Source organism: Silurus aristotelis (genome assembly GCF_946808225.1).
Source record: "Silurus aristotelis genome assembly, chromosome: 21".
In the NCBI taxonomy this organism is placed as follows: Eukaryota; Metazoa; Chordata; class Actinopteri; order Siluriformes; family Siluridae; genus Silurus; species Silurus aristotelis.
In genome coordinates, this window is record NC_139594.1 from 4,468,655 (window position 1) to 4,487,301 (window position 18,647).

The 18,647-nt window shown below is 38.9% G+C and overlaps 1 protein-coding gene across 1 annotated transcript in view; it reads right to left on the minus strand.

The window, feature by feature from the left end:
- The window catches only part of notch3 (notch receptor 3), a 34,447-nt gene extending 22,008 nt beyond the window's left edge, over positions 1-12,439 (minus strand). Inside the window, exons 1-2 of the mRNA XM_083524243.1 lie at positions 12,035-12,439; positions 9,806-9,872 (exon numbers count right to left, since the gene is read on the minus strand). Of these exons, the coding sequence (XP_083380369.1) occupies positions 9,806-9,872; positions 12,035-12,116 (149 nt within the window). The 5' untranslated portion in view covers positions 12,117-12,439. The remainder of the gene's footprint in view (positions 1-9,805; positions 9,873-12,034) is intronic.
- Positions 12,440-18,647: the final 6,208 nt, after the last annotated feature.

Genomic DNA, 18,647 nt, shown 5'->3' on the forward strand with positions numbered 1-18,647 from the left:
GGAATGTCGTGTCATACTTCCTGTAATCCGCCGTCTCCTGCTCTGAAAACAGTCACCCTATCGCCGAATCGCAGATCCCTGTTACCCCAGCAACCTCACAGACGCACGAGCAAGTCTGACCTACCACTAATCAGCCCCTACCCTCGGTCCCCTCAGATATTTGTCATGGCTTGGCGGGGTTTATTTAGAGGCAAATTAACTATGTCTGGAATTTCTGGTGTCACTGGAAAATGAAACCAGAGGCCTCGGCACAAAGGAAAGGGTTGGAGGGATGGGGAAGGGTACTCACACCAGGGTTTCTTCACAAGCATGCAGTCTGACAATCCAAATCTTTTTAATCTGACCAATGGCCATATAGAAAAGACTGGAAAAGCTGTGCCGTCCTTATTTAATTAACAATTTTTTCCACAAATCATTTGGAAATCTATTTAGTGTGCAGTATGTGAAGGAATTTCGTTTTCAAATTTTTCCAGATGGGGAATGTTTATGAGCAAATTTTAAGCGCTTTTTCCTACAACATTGTGAAATTAAATGAACCCAGCGGGAAATGCACTTTGGCAGGATTAGATTGGGTATTGAAAAGCATGTCCTGTATTTGTTGAAAATTCTCCAGAGTCTAGGTGTCAGGATGCATCAATAAATCCATATGGGCATATTATTATTAGTGTCTGGATTGCGGTCCTTGAAGAATGCCTGTGGATATGAGCTGCATGTGCAGATATTGGTCAGGCAACCAGAAAAAAAAAAGACGACAGGAAAGGATAGGTTATTTGTCCTCACACGTATTATGGCAGCCAAAACACACATTCTTCTGTCTCGACCTTGGCCATGCCTATCATTTTATTCCTACAACATGGGGCCAGGAGTTAAAAATCTTGTTAGCATACTCTAGCTTAATCTAGAAACTGATGCTGTTCTAAGCATTTCTATCCGCAGCAAGCCCTGGAAGCTTTGTTTATTTACTTCTAAAAGCACATATGTATCTGCAGTTTTCCAGCAGGTGTGGGGTGTTCTGCACCATTGGGCAGCATGGCAGATTCAAAATCTTGACCTCTGAGCCCTGAAGAAACGTGTGTGGAACTTGACTACAGACTGGGCAGATACGATAGTTCCGGCATGTCACAACACTCCTGAAGGCTCGCGCCAGCTGCAGCAGAGTGCTTTCCAGCTCTCAGCATCTGTTCACATCTGTCAGCACAGCTCCAGCTGGAGTAAACTATGGCTTACGAGCTAAACAATAACACTCTTATGCCTTTGTAATAAACTTTACACACACTTTCATGCGCTCGTCTGATTGTCCCATGCATACGAATGCGCGGGTACACACCCAGCACGCTACCTGTGATAATATTTGGTCTGTCAATAAAAGTAGGTTGACATCTGATAGTTAGCGGCTATCTCAGAGTGAGTAGAACACAAACCACTTCAGACACTGATTCAAAGGAAAAAAAAGAAAGAAAAAAAAAAGCAAACACAACCACAGTAACTCCCATGCGCAGACTATTGCTCAATACACACACTGAAATGAATGCCGGCTAATGTTTATCAAGCTTCTGAGAGCAAGAGTGCAGAGTGTAGGATCTTTTTTTTTGCTTTCTCACAATGTTTTTTTTCTTTTCGATCAAATTTACTGAAGGAGTTGATACTAGATAAGCACTCTTAATCAGAGAAATTTGATAAACGCGTGCCAAATGTGGGACTTACAAACCTGGTGTGCTCCTCTGGGTTTGCTGGTGGGAAGACTAAAAAAAAAAAAAGCTGCCTTGAACATAATACTTATTGTGCAGTGAAATGTAAACAATATTTCTTACGACATATAGTGCAAGAATAAATCTTCCCATTCCACAAAATAATAATATACTGTACTTGAATGAGAGTTCATTTGTTAACGTCTTCAGAAGTTTTTATAAGGATGCTGACCAAATGATTTATGTGTGTGAATCTAATCGACTCAACTCCTTATGGGAACTCTATGCGTTTTTTCCTGCTCTGAAGGTCACCAGGGCAGGTAATTGAACACCACTCTCCCCAGCATTCGTCCATACAATCTTAAGGTCATGCCACCGGTAGATGAGACTTGCAAACACGACGGCTCATCCCAAAAATGGAGCTCAATTTGGTCATGGTCTGCCAGTCACTGAGCATGGGGGAATGCCTGTTGGAAAGATTCCAGCACTCCCAAGCATCCCACACTGAGGTAAAGATATTAAGAATACATGCAAAAGGGGAGGTTCTCATTGTGTAACATGTTTTATATGTAGGTGTATGTATTATGAGGGTAATAACTATTAAATTATGAGTTGGAATGATTCACCCTAATGAAAACCCAAACTAATGAGAAAATCTTTACAAAACTTGGTCTGTTACAATGTCTGGCACATAACACAACCCCCATCCCAAACTCTACAAGTGGGAAGCAGTACAATTCCTTTGTAAAGAGCCCATACTGACACCACACTGCCAACAAGAACCCCCTCCACTCACACCCACACATACCCACCCACCCATCCAACTCCCCCTTTTCTCATAGAGAAACCAAAGTGGGGGTAGGGGAGCATTTTGTGGCCCAAATAAAAGAGCTAAAGTAGTCAGAATCCCATTGTGTGAGGAAGGAGGGAGGGGGGCAGTGACCCAAACAGCCAGGCTTTCAGGCCCGTTCTTATACGGACCAACAGACCTCAGCTGTAGCCTGGCAACAGTAACCCATGGCTGGGGAGAGACAGAGGAGAGGAGAGAGGGGGTGGGGGGGTTTGGGAGACAGGGTTCCATAAGGACAGTTTCAGGACCAAATTTTCTCCCTCGGTATGCAGAGTTGAAATAAATGGCACAGTCAAAATCACTGAACTGAAGCTGAATATGAGTTTCCTCAAAGAAATGTTTGGGTCTAACAGTGGGATTAATGTCTATTGGCTGATATTTCCAACAACAAACTGTTAAAATAACATTACCTCTTCCCCAGAACCAGCTACGCATTCTGCTTGCACTCAAATCTAGTCCGGTCTCAAATCTGTGCTTCTCTTCTTGTTGCTTTAAGCTATACTCCCACTCAATTATCTCTGCTTCCAAGATTAGGTTTAGACTGGAAGGGAGTGGTTTTGTTATTTCACGTGATAATGATTCGTGATAGCAGAAGTGACAAAAATACAAGCACTGAGAGTATAAACAGAAAACAGAATAGTGTGCAGACCTCGGTTCAATCATATGCTATTGTGTTTGTAATCACATTTTGTTTGCGAGGCTAAAAGTAGCTTGGAATTTCTCCCAATGCTAACAAGGCAACGGTAACCACATTGCATGCACCATGGAGTCGAGGTCTTCCAAAACAGTCTTCGATGTGTTTTGCCACAAAACCCCACCCCACCACTCAAAATGGACTAGATCCTTGGGAACTTTCTGAGATGGTCTGGCCTGACAAATAATCCCACAAACCAGGGGAAAGATCTCTTTTAAAATGGGAACTCTGTAAAACCATTCGATGAATCATTTATTTCTCAGCCACAAAATTTCATTTTTGTGTTACTCAACAAGATTATTTAGAAGATTTATTCAGCATTACCTATTCTTTCCTGTTTCCCAGCATTCACACGATTACACAAACAACGCTGGAAAAAGTCAAATGAAATGTTTTGCAATGAAAATGATGGAGGGAACTTTGCGCAAGAAAGTAAAAAACTCCTTTATATCAGTACCCCAAGTAATTTTAATAATGACAGGAAAATCCTACAAATTGATGCCTTGCAAACAACTTGCATCATCTTTGCATTTTAAAATCCATTATTCATGTGAAACACAAAATAATGAGAGAGAGAGAGAGAGAGAGAGAGAGAGAGAGAGAGAGAGAGAGAGAGAGAGAGAGAGAGAGAGAGAGAGCGCAAAAGTACTTATACTATACATTATATATATATATATATATATATATATATATATATATATATATATATATATATATATATATATATATATATATATATACTGTATATATAGTCTGGGTTTTGGGCAAATACCCCTTTTTGAGCAGACATGTTCAATAAAACTAAAACCTTTCAGTCTCACACTGCTGGTATTTCTTTCCTCACATCCTACAGAGTATTTTTTCCAAATCAGAAAAATTTCAAATAACCCACAAGTACCAGTTTCACCGATTCAGAACAGGCACTTATTACAAATACGGTGATGTTAAAACATAGAATTATCAAGTCTCATTTAAAAAAAGCAGAGGCAGTCCTTCTTTCATCTTATTCACAATCAAATAAACACCAAAACAAACAGCCACATTGTAAAACCTGACCACAATCCACCTGTTTTGCCAACTCTCACACTAAAAGCAACTGATTTGTCTAGAAGTCATTATTATACTGGTTTTATCACTGAATAAGTAGCACTTGGTTACTGAGAAAAGCACATGCTTTTCATTTGTGCCAGTACGATATCATATCGGGACTGTATAAAACCTTAATTAAACAAGACAGGGAGTAAGTGAAATAGATGGGCTACTTCCTGTTCTTGAGACTAAAAAACTAAGACAGCCTTCTTACAGCTTATCTATGACTTGTTCACCCATATGATCTTGAAGTACTTCCAATTTACTAGTTTCTTCAACTTACATCGGATCAGTTGATTCAATCTTTTCATTAGATGCATGAAATCTAATATTTGTACAAGCCTACATGGCTATGTCAAATCATACTAGAAAAGATTGCTCAAAGCATTTTACTGGACAGTAGGAAAGAAGGAATCTTATTAAAAATTCCTCTCTAATCCCTCAAAAACAAAGCAGGAAAAAGCTGCATCACGAACAGTATCTTAATGAGCGATGGACAATGAATACTGTATTGATGTTCCAATTTACATGTAGTTTAATCTCGAAATTCAATAAAAGAAAAGAACACATTAGAAGCTATTATGGGTTCAAAGCAAACACAGAAGATGTTTTGAGGCAACAAGCAGTGTCTATTGAATGCCTCTGGCCACATCCATCTGTTCTTAAGACACAGAAATTCCACGGATCATCAAACCAATCCCCAATTTATAGACTCACTTTACTACGAAGGTCAGGGTACCGCCATGAACAACACATAGTATTCACTCTCAAACTGAGGAACATAGAGACACGAGAAACCGCTTGTCTCCGCCTTGTGTGTTTGCTGCCGACATTCTTTTATCTACAACCCACGGTTCTTAGAGACTTAGCAAGCGAGTGTCCAAGCCGTCATCCGTCTGGTAAGACGAGCTTCCACATCTCTTCACTGTGTCTGTTTGTGTGTGTGCGTAGAGGCCCTCCACCTCCGGTCCTTCATGAGCCTGTCTGTCTCGGCATGGGGCAGCAGGCCACTCAAAGGCAGCACCTGGCCCTCCACTCTTCTTTTGTAAAGGACTGACTTCAGTGGATTACCATCACAACATCCACCAGCTGTCCCCTGCATCCCGGCTCAGCCCCCTAGACACCCCCTATTCCTCCAGCTGGAGCCTCTCTGAATGACACCCTCACAATCTGCCTAATTATCTCGCTGCTTCAGCTGGGACTTTATCCCACAGTTGAGCACCGCTTGCTTGCAAGCACTCCACACAGGGGTGGGATGAGATCAGGGGGCTACTGCAACAACCACTCCAATGGAACTTCCTGACTCTTCACCTAGACTCACATTCCTAGACTCAGCCCCAACAAGTGCTAGGTCACTCTTTATAATTCCGATCCTGGCAAAAGAAGGAGCATAGACCGAGTTTAAACTCTTAGGCCGAAACGCCAGCCGAGTCCATCATTTAATTGTGGCGTCAGATTGGACTAAACAAGGAGGAATCGTTTGATGTGGTGTTTGCCCACGAAGAATGTTAACTCCAAGAGTAACCCTCCACCCATATGACTGTGGACCATTGTGAGCAGGCACTTGTGGGAGCGAGTTACCCAGGGATTACTTCTGTAATCTGTCAAGGGCTACACTGGACTCTAAAACTTGAGGGGCAGAGCACCATGAAGTGAAAAAGGGGACCAATAATTGAAAGAAGAGTGGAATTTCATAACCTTGAGACTGCAGTCAGGACAGTTTAGTCTCCGGTGATATACCAATAAAGCCGCCAAGTACCACGATAACTAGGGCAGCCACAATAGCTGTACATGGACAGGACTTACATAAATATTAGTCATCTGAGACGGTATAGAATAAAAGAAGGTAAACATAAACTACAACTAAACAACTTGATAAAGATCACACTTAGCAATTTGCCTTAGCAATAAGAATTTGGGTTAATTACGATTCGATTTGCTCTACTAGATCCCTGAACTTAAATCATTTTTCCCTGTTTTTTTCCAGCATTCTCATTCGCCCTTTTGTTTTCCTGCATTCCCCCACCTGCGGTGCCGGGTTACAGGTAGGTATCTAAATGAATAAATGGTCCTTTTCTGCTGTTTTGGATCTCTGGTTACTCTGTGTTCCCTGGAGAAAGGAGCAGGAGGTGTGGTGGAATGAGTTTGATGGTCTCTGAGCCAGTCAGACCACTCTCCTGATTCAAGCCTCTCTGTGTAGTTGTGTTACAAATCTGTGTAGTATGACATTTACTGCTCCCTTTTCTATTGGAAGCTTTTACATGCACCTTTCTAAGGGTACAAAAATACATCACAGAACAAGCGCTTTCAATTTGGAGTTTGATTACCTACATACCCGGTTATGACACACCAAGTGTGTCTCTGTGTTCAAGTATGCATGAAACGGGTCAAAGGAGGTTCATAAACCCTGTTAAATATTCACCTACACGTTTTAATAACACTCAACCTGATGTGGGATACGTAATGATTTAAAGACAAGAGTGTCTTAAAGGGGCCACACCATTCACGGCTAAATGTTTTACTTTACTGGAGAGCCGAAAACACGAAAGAATGCCGCTCACCCTTTTATCTACCTGACTTCCTCTTAGATGCCCCATTGGTAAGAATTCAAATAATACGACATAATAGCAATACACCATGTGGTTTCCTCTTCAGATAAGGTTCTGCACTAGTGAAATAGAAACCGCAGTAACAGGACAAAGAACAAAAAAAAACCAGCTTTGTGCTTGTTTTTAAATTCCAAATCACCTGGATAAAAAAAAACACCTGGTCAAGATGATTAAATGTAATGATAGAAATGCTCATTCACCTGACCCTTGAGTGTGTCTGCATAACATTACAGGGTTTGACCTGAACTGAGAGCTCATTCTTCATGAGCTGGTCAGTAACCAGGTAATAATAGTGCGCCTGAGGATACAACATTCACCAGGAACAAAAGACTGAACTTAGAAGGAAAAGGAAAAAGAAAAAAAAAAAACGCCTTGAGGGACAGAAAACAAAGACAAAAGCGAATGGGTTACGGATAAAGTATACTCTAAAAGTCTGTCAGTTTAAACATTAGACTAGAATGCTTTAAAAATGTAGGGCTCTTGAATAATGGCGTTTTTAAGTAAACCGACTATTATTATATGATGACGGATGATTTGCGATTACAAAATGCTTATTGAACCAAAGCATGCATGTTTTTTAAAGAGTAAAGGAAATTGTTCTAGCACCACATATTTTGTTTCAAATCGAGTAGTAGGCAAAAAAGTTTTGAAAGCAGATATTAAAGAAAGCTGTGAGGACGAATGCTATTATGCCAAATATCCACATTATCCCATTTCATTTGTTTCCACAGCTTGCGGATTCTTCATACAGTGCGCTGAAAGTCAATTTAGAGGCTTTGGTTTGAACAGCTATTTAGCTGCTATTGCCTGGTGTTATACCCAACCACACATAACATTTTCATGAGTGTTGGAGGGAAAAACTGGAATCATGAATGAAAACTAGGGTTTGCACACATCGCTTCAAATCAGGCACGAAAGCTAAAACAACTGCCCCAGGCATTCATGTGATAACAATCACTTTGCATTAGCATACAGAGTGAAGACAAAAGCTGTGGGAAGCAGTGGAAATGGATGACCCCGAAAAGTCTGAAACATTGCAACGCAGCAGCGCACTGGGTTTTAGCTTTCTTTTGCTAAATCCAGCCACTTGAAAGAACCGAAATCTTGTGGACAGGTGCAAGTGGCCCATGTGTCATTAAGCAGACATGAGAAAACTCAAACAACATTGTTGTTCTTTGTGCCTGGCAACCCATTCAGCTTCTCAGACCTAACACCTCAAAGCCACACAGCATGTTCGCTAAAAAACAACAGAGAACGAAGGCCTGTGCCAAAAACAAAACAAAAAAATCCGAAACGCGACAAAAAAGAAAGATGATAACCGTTGACTTGAGATTGGCAACATTCCAACCCTCTATCCAACCCAGCTGCGAGTGTATCCAACAGCCTCATACACTATCTGACATTTACGACCAAAGCTAAATCACAACAGCAACATTCATTCTCCACAGTTAACCTGTACCCATGAAACGGCTGATGTCGTTAGCACCTACTCCTTTTCTTTTCAAAACACCCAGTTAGTCAAGGTGAAGGGGTTAGCGCCTGTGAAGCTAACTGTTAACTGTGATATAGGCTTTGTGCTCATTCTCCTGTAACTGAACAACTGAAGAAAGGTTTTATGTTTGAAAACCTTGAAACCTTGCAGCTTCATAAAATGTCATCCATTTGCTTTAGCCAAGAAACACTTCTTGGTTTCATACTTCTGTGAGTTTTGAAAGTTTACTTTCAACCTTGAACATTTTTCTCAGAGGTGGTTAAGATTTTTACATTACCACCAGACAAACTAAAAAAATATAGAGAAAAGTGCCAAGCTGAATCTACGTGCTGCTGGTGATATAAGAATTACATTTTGCCAACTGATGTTCCAAAGAAATGCTGACTTGCCATAACCTTAATGTAAAAATTTATTCCAAAATATTCTTCACATCGCTGCCATACAAAAAAAAACTTTTGTTTCCCTAAAGAACCATTTAGTGGATACTCAATACTTTTGGTTGGTGCAGAAAAGTACACTTAAACCTTTATGGTCTGGAATGATCATTCAGTTATTTGAAGCACCAAGCCAAATGGTTTTTTGTCTGGTGCAATGCTAGCAGCCTAAAACACTTCTTCTTATACCCTGTTATGAAAAAACAACCAATTATAAGGATTTATCAACAACCAAATAACCCTCACAATGTTCTAACCTGAACCTATTTGGCAAGCTAAGTGATAAATTAACTCTAAAGCTGGAATTTCATACTGCTATTATAAAAAAATAAAAAAGTATTTGCCACATTTTGCCTAAATATCTTTTTAAAGTTTCTTTAACCATGTTGTCATAAATGGTTAAATGTACTGTAAAAACCATTAAAAAACAAAATAATAAACCAAAGAAAACAGATTTGCTACACAGATTATTTACATTTAGTGTTTATGAGAAGAGATTTCAGGCAGTAAAACTTCCAGTACAAATGTATTTATTATTTATTTATTAATTTTTTTTGCCAAAAGTGAAAAGTGGACAGTGAACAAGTGTAGGATTACATTTTAGGAGGCTGAGACTAATTTAAGTAAATAATATGGCCGACTTAGAAAATCAACACAGTTCGGGGTCTTTGGTCTGTTAATGCTTTTGACTAGAAAAATTTTATCTGTATGAAGCATAAAGTTTGGTGTATATGCAAATAAACATGCAGTAGTCAGCCATTTCTCTGGAGTTATCAAGAGATAGCTCATTAACAGGTGCGATGACTAAGTTGTGTATTTTCTGCTTCCTCCTCTACATCACTAATGTATGTATGTATGTATGTATGTATGTATGTATGTGTGTGTGTGTGTATATATATATATATATATATATATATATATATATCTCAATGGAACACAAATAACTTACATGCATCTCGAGTCAATGCACATTCCTCCATTTTCACATGGTCTGTGTGTGTCCACGCAGCGCAGTCCTGTGAAAAGAAAGAAAACACACAAGCCGTATTTACACACCTACAATACACGCTCATGACAATAGTACTACTTTGTGTTGTTCTTGTTCACTCTTTTCTTCTTTGATTTGGCACCTATGCTCTCTCTCCCACAGTTGTTTCTTGTGTGTAAATGGGCACAGCCAAACAAGATAACCATTTGGATTCTTTTTCAAAGACTTAAAATGTGATTAAAAACTTTAATGCTTCAAGACAGACAGAGTTCAGGATTTGACACAAGGGTTTTCGAGCTGTTTGTCATCACATGAAATGATGCATAATTGACTCAAGTCTCTGAAGTTGTAAATGTAGATTTGCCTTTTTTTTTTTTTTTTTTTTTTTTTTTTTTTAAGATCTGGTTTAAAATTGAATTTAACAATGTCACTTTAAGACAAATATTAGTCATAGTTCCTAGTTATGGGATTGGACACTTTTATGGGATTGGACACTTTCATAGAGCAGTGAGATCAGCTTTCATTCTGCCCCAAATACACAAAATATCATTGTGTAGCAGTTATCATGACCTTGTGCTACTGTTTCCTGGTTGGATATTTAAAGCTTGTGGCTTTTTAAAGCATTTTCATTAAATTGCACTAAATTTCCCCTCCCCATCCCCCATTGCACCGCAATACAAAGTTCAGTTCTTAATGGCTCTTTGTTCATAAAACACACAGGGGGGCAAAATTACAGATCTGCCACCAAGATTATAATCCGAACCGCACAGCCATCTATACACACTTATATTTTAGCGCAAACTATCCAATTCAGGTCACACGCTTGCTTCAAAGCCACATTGAAAATCCCACGTGTGGAAACTTATCGCGGAGGTGAGTCACGGGCCGTGACCGGTGTGTTGCCAGATCACCAGGCTTACAAACCCAATCGTGCGTTTTTTGCATGCAAGAAACGTTCAGACCTACATCATAAATCCTCACAGCAAACCGATTACACGTGTAACACTTTTTCTTTATTTATTTGTCAACTGGTGATATTTAAAAAGCTCTAAAAACGCGTGCAATCTGGCAACCCAAGTGTAGGACATGCCGATTTCACCTCCAGGCGCTTTAATTCAGGATGGTGCAATGGTTTCTCACGGTCTTCCTGGCAATCACTCACTCATTTAAAACCGGGCAATTTAAGCAGATGTTCGTGCACATCAGCATTAAAACTTGCAAACAAACAAATTCCTATTATATGCCCTTTATACAACATACATAATTATTCTATATACAGTATGCACCGTTTTACAATATATAAACGCGTGCAACATCATAATACGAATGCAAAGTACGTGTTGCATTTTGTAGGATGTTATTGGAATAATTAGCAAAATGCAAGCGCGAGCGCTTTTGACTTATCGCACCTCCAGTCGCTCAAATCTCCTCCAATCGAACGCGTGCGCGTGCCCTAGGATGCTCTTACCAAACAAAAAACCACTAGAATAGACCACTAAACCACGCACAGACCACTAAATATAGTTATTACTCAATTGCAAAAGTCGAGATCACGTTTACGACATGCATCTCTTGATACTGAATAGCACGCATGCAAACTGATGGACCTGAAGCACACGGACAGGGTTCGTAAAACTGACTTAAAAATGCATTCAGAATATAGTCCTCGTTAAAAAAAATCTTAAAACAAAACAAAACAAACAAACAAACAAAAACCATACAGTACTAAAAGTTTGTTTGAACAAAAAGGAAGCGCGAGCGCGTCTCGTCTTCCATCATTTGCACAGCACGCGCAGGTTGTCCGCAACTTTCTTTCTTTTAGTATCTCTTTCTTTCCTTTTTGTACAATTCTGTACATTTTATTTATAACATTGTTACTATGTTTCTCTCTGCTTTCCAGTTCTTTCCCCCACGTTCTCATCATCTGATCCTATGCATATTTCTTTTCTTCGTGCCGACATTTCTTTCTTTCTTTCTTTCTTTCTTTCTTTCTTTCTTTCTTTCTTTCTTTCTTTCTTTCTTTCTTTCTTTCTTTCCCTTGCCTCTTCTTCACTCGCATCTTTTTTTAATGCAGCACCTTCCTTTCTTTCTTTCTTTCTTTCTTTCTTTCTTTCTTTCTTTCTTTCTTTCTTTCTTTCAATAGTATGATAATAAATAGAGAAAATGAACAGAACAGCAGAGGAAACTCACCTTCACCGATCTGCACAAGTCCCAAAACTGACAGCACTAACCAAAATCTGTAATCCCTCATATCTGTGGACATCTTATCCATCTCCTGCGTTCAAAACGTCAGCAATAATACATCCTTTAAAAAAACGAGAAAAAGACTGAAGTTCCCAGGGTTCACTTTGAGAAAAAGCAGCCTCATAGAGTGGGTTGGTTTTTTCTTTTCAATATAATTTCTTTCTTTTAAAAAAAAAAAAAAAGAATAAATAATGGTGAAAAAAAAAGCGTCTCTCGGCGTTAGTCCACTGGTGTATTTCCTCAGAGCAGCTCAGCAACACCGCGGCGCCTCTGTGGCTCTGATCACCTCCACTCACTTTTGGGGAAAGTTTCTCCAAGTCCTTCCCTCCCGCACTGAGAGATCACTCCGCCCCTTCTCCAGAATCAGTGAAATGAAGACCGCAGTGAGAGAAAGCAGATCCCTCCGCCCACTGCACAGAAGTGAACAGCGCTTCATTTCTTCTTCTTCTTCTTTTTTCTTTTTTTTTACAACCTTTAAAGTTACTTACTACTAAGTATAACTTGTATAAATTAAATTAATCAAATATACAATTTCGTTTTTGTTTATTATGTAAACATTATTAAAGCATAAGCTTTGTTTTCCCTCTATAGGCCAAATTTGAATTCTTATTTCCTAGAAACCATTAAAAATCATCACACATTTAACTTGTATTCAGCTTCCGGTTCATTTCTTTAACCCTGCAACAAACTAATAATAAAAAAGTTTGTTAGCTTTTAATCAATTACATCTAAAAAATTTTAAATATGAACCACGCCCACAAATATAAGCGCCGCCCCTTGAACATATTACATTCTAAAAGCAATGTTCTGTTCTGCAATTATTTTTGCTTTTTATTTACTGATTTTTCCTTCCTTTCCCTTCCTTCCTTCCTTCCTTCCTTCCTTCCTTCCTTCCTTCCTTCCTTCCTTCCTTCCTTCCTTTTACTTTCCTTTTTGCCTTCCATTGTTCCTATATTTTTCTCCTTCCTTTCTTCCTCCTTTTCTGCCTGCCTTCCTTCATTCCACCCTTTTGTTTATCCGTTTTTTTCCTTTCCCCAATTTCTTCCATCATATTTTTCTTTTCCTTTTTCTTTTCTCCTTCCTTCCTTCCTTCCTTCCTTCCTTCCTTCCTTCCTTCCTTCCTTCCTTCCTTCCTTTCCCATTTGTCTCCTTCCTTCCTTCCTTCCTTCCTTCCTTCCTTCCTTCCTTCCTTCCTTCCTTCCTTTCCCATTTGTCTCCTTCCTTCCTTCCTTCCTTCCTTCCTTCCTTCCTTCCTTCCTTCCTTCCTTCCTTCCTTCCTTCCTTCCTTCCTTTCCTTTTCTTTTCCCCACTTCCTTCCATCTTTTCTTTTTTTTCTACTTAATTTTTCTTTCCCCTTTTGTCTCCCTCCTTCCTTCCTTCCTTCCTTCCTTCCTTCCTTTTTTGACTTTTTTATTTTTCAAATTATCTCGTTAAAATTTCACACTTCCGTTTTCAGTTCCTCTTTCCTATGTTTTTTTTATTTTCTTTAAAAATGTCATTCATTTTTATCCTTTTTTTCTGTTAATTTCCTTCATCCCATCATTTTGTTTAAATTGTTCTCATTATTTTTTATCCTTCTTTAAATCTGTTATATAAATAAACAATTATGCAACTGAAAAAAAGAAAAAGTTGTTATAAATTATTATTATTTTTTTTGCTTGTATGTTCTTGTGTGTATTTTAATTAGTTTAAACTTTCCCTCAGTTGAAAGCTCTCACAGCTGAGATTTGGACACGCTACTATCACTTTGACTTTTCATTTAACATTTTTAGTTCTTTTTCCACACATTTTTTTATTTGGAAATGCTTCATGGCAAAGGGATTGAGCAAAGCATTACCACATGAAACATCCCAGTTTTATGAGAGAAGTTATGTGTTCAGGTTCCTCAATCCAGGAAATATAAAACCTTTCTGAGCCTTTCTGACAGTATTATTATTTAAATAACTTGTTTTCTGTAAGTTCAGGGCAAAAGACAACATCCTGACAAACCAAACCAGATGTCCCTTCATTTAAGTGCAAGTCCAAAACTTTTCTGGTTGTAAAAGTTGTTAATGCATAGTAATTCAGCAAACACCGCTTAGTAACTCTTAAACTGAGAGCCTGCGTTGTTTTGATTTGACCTCTGAGCTCCAAGAAGACCAGCTGTGCCAAGAAGTACACCCTGTATTTGTACTTTCAAGACAAGTTCATTATCTTTTCATTTCTTTTGGAAACAGGCCATTACTAGATTGCTAAGCGATACAAAAAAAAATAAAAAATGCCTATCATCAAACGTATAATTTATTTTACTCAACTGACGTGAGTCAGGGACCAGTGGCTGTTCTAGATTATTTTTTTTTATTATATAGTAAATATCCACATATTCACACATACATCCATCAATCCATCGAGCCATCCATCCATCCATCCATCCATCCATCCATCCATCCATCCATCCATCCATCCATCCATCCATCCATCCATCCATCCACTATTATTTATAATGCTTGTCATTTACATTTACATTTACATTTGCTGCATTTAGCAGACGCCCTTATCCAGAGCGATGTACAAAAGTGCTTTGAGTCTCTAGTAATGAATAAATCTACACTGGTACGCCAGATTACAAACGTAATATAAATATAACTCTTGAATTCTACAAAGCAAACTTCGAAAGTGCTAATTTAAGTGTTGTCCTACACAGTCACAGGTCATTGCAGAGCCTGGAGCGTACCACAACACAGGAGGCCTACAGTGGACAGGGTGCCAGCCCATTGCAGGAAGCCTGAAGGAAGCCCCCAAACTCTCTATAACACATGGAGAACATTATTTGCATACATATTAGCATGTTCGACATATTTCTAAACTTCACATATTTATGAACTGAGCTGCTTTTGATAATCAAGGTTTGGATTAAATCCATTTAATTCAAGTGACCAGACAAATAGATGAATAATGATAAGAAATCAATAATAATTATATTAACTTTAAATTGATCTTTAGAACAAAAACCTTATATGCTCTTTGCACCTTTTTTCTTCTGGTGTTTCCTTTTCAGACTCTTTCCTTCCTTTCCTTCCTTCCCTCCTTTACCATTTTCTTTCCATCTTAAGCTTCATTTGGATACTTTTTTTTATTAATTTTCACTGCCTTTTTCATTGTTCACTTTGACACATTAATCACCTTTTTTTTTTCATTTCTTTGGAAACATGCCATTAATAGACTACTGAAATTACCAATAATAATACAAATCCTTTGACATTTCATCGTCAAGGATGCGTGATACTTACTTACTAGTGAAACATTTTGGAATTAGGGACATTACCCAACCTACAGACCCCTGTGTTGTGCTTCACAAACCCTAACACAACCCTTAAAACAAATATGAAGCGATAAACACTGTTAACACAAAGACAAAACATTGTGGGTTTTAAAACTCAGCACATTTCTCAGACATAAACTACATATACTGCATATAATTGCTCCAGGGCTGCAGGTGGCGCTATTAAAAATTATGCTTTTTTTTTATAACTACAGGAAAAAACCTGCTGTACCTGATGTACTGTAGACTGGGTAAGATACAAACCACAGGTCATGTAAGGTGCTTTATACTTGTCACTTATACATTACACCACAAATTCTTTCTTCATATATCCCAGCAATGTTGGATGCTGGGGTCAGACATGATACAGCACCCCAGGAGCACAGAGGCTTAAGGATCTTGCTCTAGGGCCCCAAGCTTGAGTCCCCAACCTTCTGATCTGTAACCCAGAACCTTAACTAATGAGCCACCATCATGTACATGTTTGCCAGGTAGCAAAAGTCAACATGAAACATACAAACAAATCAAATTACTCTGTTATTGTGTAATATTCTATTGTGCTCGTGTTGTGGTCCATGTTGTGTATCAGCAAATGAACGGCAATGCCCGTGGGTCGGAAGTGAGCGCAGACGGCGGTTCGGCAAGCAGCAGGGCCTCTGTACATCCTGCCCCGCTGTACTCTTTCACCGCCACGTATAGAGCCTCGGTTGTTCCGTGGCACCGAGCAGAGCCGCTTGCTTCCAGAGACAATGCCAAGCATTTGAATAAGAAAAGGCCTGCTGCATTATGACACAGTTTCTCTCTGCAGGAGGTGCAGGAGGAGAAAAGGGGGAGCGCAGAAACATTCAGAGCTTTGCCCTGACCCCCTACTCACCGCCGTCCCGAGCCGTCCTTGAATAAATTAATGGCGAGCAAGTGTGGTTTAAGTGAAGTGAACTTCGTTATGGAGAGTGTTTTGGGGCTCGGCTGAAAAGAAAGCTTGCACTCACTCACCAGGCACCTGGAACATTTTGGCTCTTGAGTGTGGTATTGTTGCTACACAAGGTTTCTACGCGTCTTTAGTTTTCACACACTTTATAAAGCCACTGCCGTATTTATGACAGCTAGCATCCTTCATGGCAGGCTTGTTTTTTTTATTATTTTTTTTATAACATACTCGCTTTTATTCTTATCTTTTGCATTTAGTGGAGAAATGGAAATCCTCATTAGACCGGGTTTGTTTCTTTATGGCTTTGTGGCATTGAATCGTCAAGTGCGTCAGATAGAAATGCCGTAATTTAACGCATTCATGCAGAGAAATTCTCACACTTGTGATTGTAAAATTGCACAGTTACAATTTGAGATTCGTCTGAATGCATTCCAGTAAAAAAGATTCAGTTGTATTCTGGTACACAATAAAACCATTCTAGTGATTTTCCTGTTTAAACAAACAAACCTGCTTTCCTTCTTTTCTTTCTGTCTTTTCCTTTCTTCCTTTCTTCCATTTTACTTCCATTTTCTTTGCCCTTTTATTTTCCACTTTCATTTTCTTCCTTCCCTTCCTCATTTTACTTCTATTTTCTCCTCTTTTCTTCTTCCTTCCTTCCTTCCTTCCTTCCTTCCTTCCTTCCTTCCTTCCTTCCTTCCTTCCTTCCTTCCTTCCTTCCTTCCTTCCTTCCTTCCCTTTATTTCTCTCTCACACTTTCTTCCTGTTCTTTCTGTATGATCATTTTCTTCATCTCACCATATCTCCTCCTCCTTCTTTCTTTCTTTCTTTCTTTCTTTCTTTCTTTCTTTCTTTCTTTCTTTCTTTCTTTCTTTCTTTCTTTCTTTCTTTCTTTCTTTCTTTCTTTCTTTCTTTCCTTCCTTCCTTCCTTCCTTCCTTCCTTCCTTCCTTCCTTCCTTCCTTTATTCCTTCCTTCAAGTAACTTCTTTCTCCCTATAGATCCGACATCTTTCCTTGTTTCATTCCTTTCTTTTCTTGTTTCATCTCTCTCTCTCTCTCTCTCTCTCTCTCTCTCTCTCTCTCTCTCTCTCTCTCTCTCTCTCTCTCTCTCTCTCTCTCTAGCTTTTTGTTCCTACATTTCTAGGAAAGACCACAGTTACACAACACTGTTGTATTACACTAAAATATTTACACAGGAAGTGCAATAGAAAAGAAGAAGTGATGTATGGGTTATGAGCGATCATGTAAAATACAACAGATATCTAAATTGTTGTGATTTTGGATGCCAGAAAGCTCCGGTTGTTTTGACATTTTGTTGAATTGTAAAGCAGTGATCGAGCTCATTATGGTTTTGTGGTTTTCATGTAGAATATAATCTGACGTTGACAATAATAATGTTGTCTGTTTAAACATGAACTTAGTGTTTCAGCTCAAACCCCAGTAGCACACAAACACTGCAATTTACTAACTGCTCTAAACACAGGAAACTAAACTTAACAATCCACTGAATCAACGTATATCCTTTATTCTTTTATTCTGTCCATCACATTTTTACTTTCCTCCATTAAACAATTCTGTTCTTCTCCTTCCTTCACTTTCTTTGTTTTATTTTAATTTCTTCAATCTTTTCTATTCTGTTCCTTTCCTCCGTCCTTCCTTTCTTCCTTCCTTCTTTTCTCCAGTGTTAATACTGTCTTTCATTCAGATTTGTCCTGTCTTTTTCCATCCATCCATCCATCCATCCATCCATCCATCCATCCATCCATCCATCCATCCATCCATCCATCCATCCATCACTTCTTTACCCCTTTTTGACCTGTCTTCCTTGTTCATTCCGTCCTTTCCTTTTTGGCTTCAACCATTCCTTGTAATGATTTCTTTCTTTCTTTCTTTCTTTCTTTCTTTCTTTCTTTCTTTCTTTCTTTCTTTCTTTCTTTCTTTCTTTCTTTCTTTCTTTCTTTCTTTCTTTCTTTCTTTTCTTGCTTTTCCTTCATCCCACTGTTATTACTTTTTTCCTTTCCTTTCTCCTCCCATATTTTCTTTATCAATCTTCCCACTGCATCTCTCTCTCTCTCTCTCTCTCTCTCTCTCTCTCTCTCTCTCTCTCTCTCTCTCTCCCCCTCTCTCTCTCTCTCTCTCTCTCTCTCTCTCTCTCTCTCTCTCTCTCTCTTTCTCTCTGTATAAAAAGTGTTAAATTAAATAACGAACCGTTTGAATAAATCAGCCGAGTCTACATCAGTGACTCAGCAGATCTCTCTCTCTCTCTCTCTCTCTCTCTCTCTCTCTCTCTCTCTCTCTCTCTCTCTCTCTCTCTCTCTCTCTCTCTCTCCCTC